We start from the raw sequence: 10,312 nt of genomic DNA, 5'->3' as shown, positions 1-10,312 counted from the left end.
TAAATTTAGCAAGTAGACAGAAATTATGCATTGAAACGAGCAGCATGTTTCCTGTGATTTTTCACTCAGAAAAATAACAAAACAAGTTGATTTGACCAGAGAAGTTCAGACTTGTGTCTGTAACTGTATAATTTGTGGGCTAGTTGTGTAGTTAACGAAGCTGACGTCATCGTTTCCGCCCTGCCCCCCCACCCCCGTGTGTGTGTGCGTGTGTGTGTGTGTGTGTGTGTGTGTGTGCTGCTGCTGCTGCAGAATCCAACATGGAGTAAAGAGAGATGGGGCTCGGACGGGGCCCTCAGCAACATCAGCGCTTAGAGAAACACGCCTCACACACCACAACAAACCCGCGCTAGAGACGGAAAATCACAGGCAACTTTCCACACGGACGCTCGCGCCCACGCACACTACTCCGGGAGAATCGGCGAGTCTTGGTTAAAACTCGTTTTTTCGGGAAGGTTTTTCACCAGCAAACCGCTTCTGAGCTCTAGAGGGAAAGAAGAAAAGGAACGAAAAGACCGACAAGTCGGAGGGAAGAGGAGGAGGACGAGCCAAACGACGGAGAAGAGGAGAAGGCAGAGGGAGAAGGGCCGAGAGACGAGATGTGAAGAAGGGATTATTTTCGGCGAGAAAAATGACGAACGCAAAGAGAGCACCCGCGGTGGGATATTTTTCGAGGTGAAACGAGAAGATGATTGAAGAAACACGCCCAAACGAGTAAGCAGAGCTTCTCGGGATAATCTTTCTCTCTGTCTGTCTTTGTGCGAATTTTCTTCGCTCTTCGTGTGAACGTGACCACTTCATGTGCAGGAGAGAGAGAGAGAGAGAGAGAGAGAGAGAGAGAGTTGGGGGGGGGGGTACACTGGTGTTTTTGGAAGTCCTGGGTTTTAAGTGTTGACAGAGGGAGATGAAATAACCCAGATGACTCAGAATCTACTCCTCGTTCTTATTTAGATAAGAAAGTGAACATTTCACACAGAGAGACAGAGGGAGGGAGCGAGAGGGACAGAGAGGATCACTGTTGAAAACCTTCTTATGGAAATGTTAAAGAGTGTTCCGCGGCTCCTAAGGCCACTCCGAAGAGCTGAGGCACCTTTCTCTAAAGGCCTCCCACTTTCTTTGTAGATAACTGAGCCTGTTCAGCAGAGCTGAATGATCTTAGTTCATCCGCCATTTGTTTCCCCTCTCTGAATCGCACTCATTTGCATACAGAGCTTCATTCATAAAAACAAAACAGCGCGGCCCTGTGTAGACTCCGCGCCGCACTGCAGAGTGAGTCGAGTGTGAGAATGTGGAGTGTGTGTGAGAGAGAGGGGGAGTGAGAGACTTGGTCTCGACTGTGAGCTTTTTGTCAGAGGTTACTAAGCAGGCTGTTTTTGGCCTGTTTTGAGGAGGAGGCTAAATGCGCGGAGGGCCAGGAATTTACTCTTTAAATCCACTTCACTTTTATTTCACAGGATACAGCGACAGCCGGAGGACTCCCTCCTCCACTGTAAACACCCAGGGGCTAATAATCTGTCATGAAGCTCAAACGGCCTTCTCGTTCGCCAGCGTCTTCTTCGAAATTTCCTGTTCATCTTAAATTGTGCAGCGGTGAACGGGCACCAGAATGTAACTTCTGCACAGTTTGAAGTTGGACCGCGTGATAATGTCGCTCAGTTGTGTACCGCTCGTACGGCTAGCTATAGTTTTATATAGCTGCTGCATGTCTCGCTCTTTCAGACCCTTCAGAACTCACACACAGCTGTAATGGCGACTCATGAGGAGACCGCGGTCTCGGTGTTTTTTACAATTAAATGAAGAGTGGTCAGTTAATGGCCGTGAAGACGGCCAGTGTGACTGAGTGGAGCTCGAGCGCGCGCCACAGTGTCGCGTGACGCTGCCGTTCCATTCATAAAAGCGGGAACGCGCGGGCCGTTCCATTCAGCACGGCGCTCGCCCTCCGCTGAAACCATGGCGACGAGGAGCAGGTCGAAATCGACCTTTTTTCACCCCCTTCATTAAAAACAAAACAAAAGGCGACTTTAGCTTTAAAAATAACACAGTGTCTGCCTTAGCCCGTTTAACACAATAAATTCGATAATAAATACCACATTTCGACGGTGTATGTTTAGAACTGTAGCGGACCATAGGTTCCTGATGTTTGTGAGCCGCCATATCTGTCGGTGTTAAACGTCTCGGTTGTGGACAGCGCTGTCCACAGCTGTCTTAATAAACAAGCGCTCCTACCATTCGGTTTAACTATTTAATGTCTGATTTCACAATCCTAAGAAGAATTCCATATATTTTAAAAGCTAACTTTACTAAACGTGGTGTAAATATGTTATAGGCTTGAGTCGTAAAATTAGCTAATACACAAAATATAGTTCAATTGCATCCATGCTAATAATAATAAACATGAGAGACAAAGAAGTCCTAAATATTTATTGATATTTGTTAAATTAATACTTTACGTTAATTCTATAGTTTGGCTAAAGGGTTTCAAAAAGATGTAATCAATAAAGACTTCAATATCATTTGTAATTTTAAAATTGTAATAAAAATAGGACCTATTTTACATCATATGATATGTAGGAAATTTGGATAACAAATATGTGGCTTTCTGATAGTTCATAGATGTGAATCTGATATATAAAAATGTCATTTGTGTGGCATATATGGCACCCCAATCTGTGGAGTCATATGTATAAAAAAAGGTCACTTGGCTGTATACAAGTCTGCATGGAAGATTCCACATACAAAAGCCAGCTATGTCAATTGTATTGATCATTGCAGGGTTTACTGACTCACATATGTAAGAGAGCCTGTAATGGTACAGGAGACAACAACAAAAAATGACATTCATAAAAGGTCACTGCAGTCATTCCCAATCAGACACAGGAAGAATCAATTTCAGATCCTCAATTTCACTCAAGAGGGGCAGTCTCAACTTTGACTGTATGAAAACAGTCAGTGTCTCTCTGTGTCTGTACATATAATTTGAATGTCCATGTAGAACAGTGAAATTGTTGTAGATGCATTTTACAGCTATACAAGCTTTGTACAAGTAACATTGAAAAATACATTTACATCTTTGTTATAGTCTTTATTCATCAGCTGTCATTGTAAGCCAAATAGTAGTGAGGTGCCCAAAAAAAAAATATCTGTTTGTTTATTCGATTTTAGAAAGGATTTTGATGTCTTAGGCTTGTTATTTTCTTCCCATTTATTTACTAAGCATGTGAGTGTTTTAGGTATCTAACATGAGTCTTGTATACTGTCTCACAATAATTAAAAGTATTAGATAGTCAGCTGTGGAATTATAAACTCTGCACATTTTTTATCATTATGTCTTTCTCCCAGTGTCTAAGACCTGTAATGGCGACCATTTATTTTTCTGTAAGAGGATATACAGCTTTATGTAGGCCTGTAGCTTTATTGGCTCCCAGTTTAACAGTAATAGCTTTACCCAAATCAGCTTATGTTCTAAATGAGAACATAATGTGTTTTTTGTTAACTATTAAAGATGGCATTGCTCAGAGTAAGTTATTTTGCTTGCTATGCTCATTGTATGATGAAAAACGTTTTGAACAACGACACTAACTGTGAGGTGTAATGACAGATAGATATTCTTTGCTGTGGTTCAGTACAGACATTAGCCTGTCCCTCATTTTTTTTTTCATTTCATTGATAGTGACAAGCTAATGCAGAGAAAGGAAGGTCATATTTAGAAACCTCTGGAAAATTTCAGAATTCTTACTCTGTTTAGGGTCAAATGCAGTTAAAACTAATAAATATTAATTTAATGAAAATGAAATAGTGTTTTAAAATTAATCATAGAAATATGTAAGTATTACACAGAATTGATTTATGATAGTCTCTGTCAAACAGCTCCAGTGTCCTTCCAGCGTTGTGACTATCTGTGAGGAGTTTGGTGTGTTCTCCTCATGTCTGCTTGGTTTTTCTCCAGGTGCTCCCCTGGCTTTTCTCCCACGGTCCAACAATACACGGTGGTGGGTGTATTGGCCACTTTAAAGTGTGCATAGGTGTGAATGTGTGTCACCCTGTGAAGGACAGGTGCCCCCTCCAGGGTGTGTTCCAGTTTTGTGCCCAGTGATTCTGTGTAGGCTCTGGACCCACTGTGACTCTGAAATGAATAAGCACTTACAGACAATGAATGACCTAAGATCATTTTATCAGTTGTTCAGACAATTGTGAACAGGCATTATTTTATAAAGTTGCATTTCTTTTCAGACATGCTATGAATAACTCTGTTTTGTTTTGCACTCTGCCAAACTTTAGGTTATAGAGCTAATATTTGGATTATTGGTTAACTGACTTTTGATTGTACTGTATTTCTGTAAAAAAAAAAAAAAATCATTTGTTTACTGCTGAAGACAGCTTACATTGGATTCCTGCTAATTCACCCCTGTGCCAACACTGCAAAGTGTATGTGTTTTGGATCTTGACTTCCGTAGGCTGTGCACAGTGTGCTTTACCTACAGAGATTAGGATAATTTTTCCACCCACGTGGAAATGCAGAGAATGAATCACATTGTAAGACATGTTAGGGCATTTGTGATCTGACAGATGTCCATTTTTGAGCTTAATGGCCACTCTTCCTCATTAGTGGGCTGTCATGATCTTGCTTTCTTTATGTGTGTACATATCATCTGCATTCACTACAGCCCAGTGGAAATGACCAAATGCTTTTCCCCAACCAGCCAGACTGTTAATTTTTAATTTGATTGTTTCCTAGAACTTTATTGGTCAAGCCAAGTAGTAAAATGGGATGGTTTATTTGTGTAGGCCATTCTCCTGCTGTAAAACTGGCCTGTCCAAACAGGGCTCTCAGTCTTGTGGAGAATGACTGCCTTGTCACCCCCCTCCCTTGCCACTGTCCCTGCTGGGAGGGAGCACTGATAGTCCTTCAGTCATGTCTCAGACAGGAAACCATTATCTGCGCTTTATTGAACCTGTTGTTCCTTTTTCATTCACAAATGCCCTTCTTTTAAAGGGTTGCTGGAGCAAACGAGGCCCTTTTAATTTCAATGCTCTCATATGGTAATGTGTATGTGGCCTCTGGAAGCCAAGTCAGCTGTGCAGAGCCTCCTGCTCTGTCCACTTCTATAACTGGCCATTCAAAAATAAGTTGAGGGACAGCAAGGGCAGTTTTGTTAACACCTTCCAAAGACAATGGACAGGGATAGTATTTAAGCCACGAGAAATGCTGTAGTTTGTGTTGGCCAGCTAACACTGGCTGCGATGAATCTGTAATCTCTAAATAATAATGTTAAGTTTAAATATTAAATGCCTTAAAATGAGCAGTATTCAATAGCTGCTCTGATACCAATTTAATATTTTCTGTGTAGTAAAGGGAAAAACAGATTAGTTGTTTTCTTCGAGTGAGGAAATGTGATTGCTTTGTAGAAAGGAGAACTAGTACAATGTCACTCCATATGCCGAGTGTTGCATGTTACATTTTGTCGACACCCTTGCAATGACATAGTATTTTTTCTTTATAAGTGAAAAACCTTTGTTTTTTTAATATATTAATTAACACTGACTCAAACACACTAACATGGTTAAATGAAGTGTAATCAGTGTTTTACCAATGTGCTAAACTACAAGAAACCCACATACCAACATTTCTATGAATGACATGCCATTGTCAGTAAAGATTTTGGTTTATTGCTGATTTTGGGTTAAAGATGCTCAGAGTCTGATCTGTTCCCTGAAATATTCTGCACTCACATATTTATTTTGGAAACTACAATAAGGCTCTAAAAGTTATTATCCATCTGTAATGTGACGCAAAATGGAACATAACCCTTTAGAATGGAAGACAGTATCACTGGTGTAACATAGTTCTGAAACCAGGAAATAATGGCAGATAGACAGAGCTCTAAAGAAATACTGTAGATTGTTTTGTGTATGTGTGTGCGCTGCTGGATCAGCATTGTGAGTGGGCCAGGCGGGGTTAGCACAGCCTTATCTAAGGAAGTAACAGTCTGCCCTTATCGGGTTTGGTACAACTGTTCAACCCACCTGCCAAGAAGGGCGGAAGCCACTACGCCCGAAACATTTTTCCCCTTTGGCTGTGGTTTTAGTGTTTCTTTTCATGTGTGCGTACAGTGTGGTGATGATGGAGAGCGTTGAGTCAAATCAGCATCTGTCTGTGTCTAAAAGCAAAAAGTTCATAAGCCTAATTTAATGTTACACTGCAAGAATGGCACAACCAAGACAAGTCATACCATTAGGATGATGTAAATAAGATTTTTGGTTTGTGTCTGTTAATTTAGTAAAAGTATTTTTATGATTGTCACCTTTCTGTTTTGTGTCTTGAGAAATTAATGTCAGTGTATCAGAAGGCCATTCCAAACTATGGTTTTACAATTGTATAAAGGGTTAACAAAGTTATGATGACTAACCCTAACACTCAACAGACTTGTGAACTGTGGTCACTAACCCTGCTGATGCAGTGGGTTCAAACACAGTATAAAATTTACAGTCGCAGCAATGTATCAGCAGAATTACAGGCAAAAATTACACATACGCCTAGATTTTAGCCAGCTTTTCACAACTCCATACATTTCATTCCACTATGTATTTTGTTTTGGTTACATTAGGGTAGGCATCATCTTTACAATAAATCATTTCAAAGTAACAGTTAAGAGACTAATCTGTTTTATTATAGGTTTTATTAACTAGATCCGATTTTCAATGGTTCAGTTTACATATACAGTACTTTTGTATTTGGTTGTTAGGCCTATTACTTGCTTCACTTTAATTGAAATCTCCAGATGGCCTTGCACACGCACATACAGTACATTTCTGTAATTTTAGCTCAGTCCTTCTGACAGAGCTGTTGTAAGTCAGTGAAGTTTTTGCCTCCTTTTCTCAAAAATGATGTTTGAGTTCAGCAAGAAATTTTCTATTTGATTTAAGGTAGGAACACGTGACAGCCACTCCAGTTTCATTGGATCCTTTAAAACCAAAATCCATTAAGCGCTGGGAAATTGCACCTTCTTCGTGTTTGTGCTGTCCTCAGTTTTATTACGTTTGCATGCAGTTCTTTGTACAGTGGCTTGTTTTAGGTAACTTTAGTTGTTTAGAAATTGTTCTTAAGGAAGAATTGGGTTTGTGTTGGTCCACTTTTTTTTCTGAGGTCTTAGCTGAGTTGGTTAATTTTTCCATCGTATCAGTAACAGCAACCGCCACAAAAAAGGACTGGCTGTAAAGGCAGGCCCTTAAATAGGGGCAAAGGTGTATTAATTAACTCCTAAACAGAGGTACAAAAGTCATTAAATACACGTCTGAAATCTCATTGTGTTTGAAGAGACTTGGTCGACTTGGTGTATGTAAACATTGGACCAACTGAAAAGCTGATACAGTAAATTGCATATGAAATAAATCTCTGACCAGTAGATATAAAATGGCCTCCGATGTGTAGTAGAAATGGATGTGTAGTTTAAGAAAGTGCCTTTCTTAAATATGAAATTATTTTAAATGATTAATTAATAAAAAGCTGTTGTATATTATCATATTGAAAAGGAGCTTTAATAATTTAATAATTGAACATATTGCTTTCCTGAAGAATTGTTTTGTGTCTGCATTCCTCTAAAATGGAAACTTGTGCATTATTTTAGTGACATTGTTAAGTAACTTAGTGCCAATAACAACTGCAGTAATATCACTGAATATCAATAGTTTTCCTTTTTTGTATTTTATGTTATACTTGTCTTTATTTTTACACATGTCTTGATAAAAAAAGCAACAGAGTTTAAACAATAAATAAACTGAACTGCCTTCAAAATCTTACCTTGTGGACCATGCTACAAATTTCGGTTTCAAACATCAACATAATTCAAGGCATGGTTTACAAACTGTGTGAAATGAGTGGTTAGTCTGAAACCTGCACTAATCTATGACATATTTGAGGCCCCTACATTATGAATGCCTTAACACAGTGACGTCAAACACCCTGAAACCATTCTGAAAATGGATGTTGAAGAACGATGTATATGTGCACGGGGCTCTTGTGTTGTAGTTTTGCAATCCATTGTAGCCTATGTTGATTGCAGCAGCCAGTGCTTGCACCCTGAATAAAATGCAAGACTGAATCAGCCCCTCTGTGTAAGACCGGGCCTGTGTTTTGTGACCACAAATTATATGAGAGACTCTAAGCTGTTTCCTCTCTCTCTGTCTACAGTTTGCTAGTCACTTTTTGAAGAGTGTTAAGTTGCCAGTTAAGGTCTTGTGTAGTCTAATATAATTGCACTGGTTATAGGTGGTTCACTGATGACTTGTAATTACAAGCACTTGTAATGTGTTAAGGACAAAGTGTGTTTCAGGGTTTTTTGTCGATACTTGAAAATCTGAAAAATTATGATTCAGTTAGTTAAATTATGTGTCTTAACTTTATTCAAGATATATCCAGCAAGTGATGATCTGATAGGCAATTCAATGTGAAAAGGTATGAGTTAGTGAAGGTAGACTAAGAAGTTGAGAAAGCTGACAGGGTGTATGACATATGAGCATATTGGCATATCTCGATATGATAGGGATGTTCCATCATGGGAATTTTAGCTAAATATTTATATCTCATATTTTTCTGTTTCCAGTCACCAGTACTGATACATGAAAATATAGATTGGGTCTATGGGTCTGGATTAGCACTGTGAAGAAAAACTGCCTGTTGGCCCTTACTCAAAAGTCACAGTAAGGGGTGACTGAAACACTTGGATATTAAAGTTATTTCATGCAACCTAAAAGAAGACACTAGTTTTTTTTTTTCAAAATTAAACTTAATTGAACATTTATATATGTTGAATGAACTATTATAGAATAATACCACATATTTTTACCAAAAACTGATTGTTTAGTAAATGCTTTTGAGCTGCACACTTTGACCAAGCTGAGTTCTGTCATACTTCTTTCATATTTCTTTATAGTAAGGTGTATAAATTTCAGTCATCCCCATACCAGACATCAGAAAATACAACACAGGGTCACGGATCCTGAAAAAACATAGACGTGAAATCATGTCATCTCTTATACATCTGGTGAAATGGGCCCTTTAAACGGCACTAAAAATGTGCAGTTCTGTTCTTTATTAATTTGTGGACAAATTTAAGACAATGTGCTAAACGTCCAATCTTTATTGAATTGCATTTTGATTAAAATTCACATTTATTGTTCTTTTTGGGCCTGTCAAAATTTCAGCATATTTTTAATATTGTTATTATTTAAATATTATTTTACAATTGTCAGATCATTGTTTGTGGGATGGAAAAAGGACTGTTTACTGTGGTTGTTTTACATATGATTATCAGACTAAGAGCACTCAGCCCAAGAATAAATGTGATAAAATGGATCAAATGTGTACAGAAATGTAGACACAGTTTTTTACAGTACCCAGTGGTCACCTATATGCTTGGTGATGCCTGACCTATTTTAAGCAATTGTCTGCTAATTGTATACCAGTCTGAATGAAGTATCATTTGGCATTTGTAATATTTATGTTTAAAAATGTTTTTGAATGAAAAAGACATGCATTGGATTTATAAAGTGGACATGGTATACATTTTCTCTGTTGAAATCTTAAGTGTACTAGTCATTTAAACTTTAATTATACACACTACTTCATTAAAATAAATAATTGGAATTTGGCCCTGCACTTTTTCACACGAATAGAAAATAATTCAAGACTGCAATAACCAAATTTGTTTGTATAGAAATCTTGCTGGGCACTTAAATAGATAAAATCTAGTTTTAGCTTTCACTTTGAATGGACTGAGAACACGTTTCAGCAAAGTCATCCTGTGTGCAGATCCAGTGATTACAAGAACATTTTACTGGTTGTGTAACATAGCATAGAAACAATGGTCATGTGCTGAGTAGCTGTTCACTGGCATACAGCAAACGCTACAGCACGTTAGTGGCAGTAGCCTTCTAATGAGTCACCAGCTAAATGATTATTCATCTGAGGAATATGATCTTTGCACAGAAGTTCACCATCAACACTCACAGGTGTGAAAGGGGACACAGCAGAACAGGGTTGTGTCTCAATCCTCAAACTCTACATGTTTGCACTAAAGTGAGACAGAGTGAGAAGAAATGATTATCTTCTTGCTTAACCCATGTGATCACTGTCATGTTTTCCCATGCCTACTAAATATATGTGCTTCACTTTTGGTTAAATAGTGAAACCCACTAATAACTCTATTTAAATTTAAAACCTCTTGAAGCAGATGAGTGGTGATGTGTTATTTTGGCTGAAGGAGTGAATGATACACTTTGTAAATGTAAGTGTTTACATTCTGCAGAAAACTTT

General features: G+C 38.5%; 1 protein-coding gene across 1 annotated transcript in view; it reads left to right on the top strand.

Annotated features, from left to right (window-relative positions):
* The first annotated feature begins 255 nt into the window (after positions 1–255).
* Positions 256–10,312, top strand: part of spred2b (sprouty related EVH1 domain containing 2b) — a 37,943-nt gene continuing 27,886 nt past the window's right edge. Inside the window, exon 1 of the mRNA XM_066679759.1 lies at positions 256–714. Within this exon, the coding sequence (XP_066535856.1) occupies positions 689–714 (26 nt within the window). The 5' untranslated portion in view covers positions 256–688. The remainder of the gene's footprint in view (positions 715–10,312) is intronic.

This window comes from Hoplias malabaricus, chromosome 8, assembly GCF_029633855.1.
Source record: "Hoplias malabaricus isolate fHopMal1 chromosome 8, fHopMal1.hap1, whole genome shotgun sequence".
NCBI lineage: Eukaryota > Metazoa > Chordata > Actinopteri > Characiformes > Erythrinidae > Hoplias > Hoplias malabaricus.
Note: the sequence above shows the minus strand (reverse complement) of the source record. Positions and strands in the feature narration are given on the sequence as shown.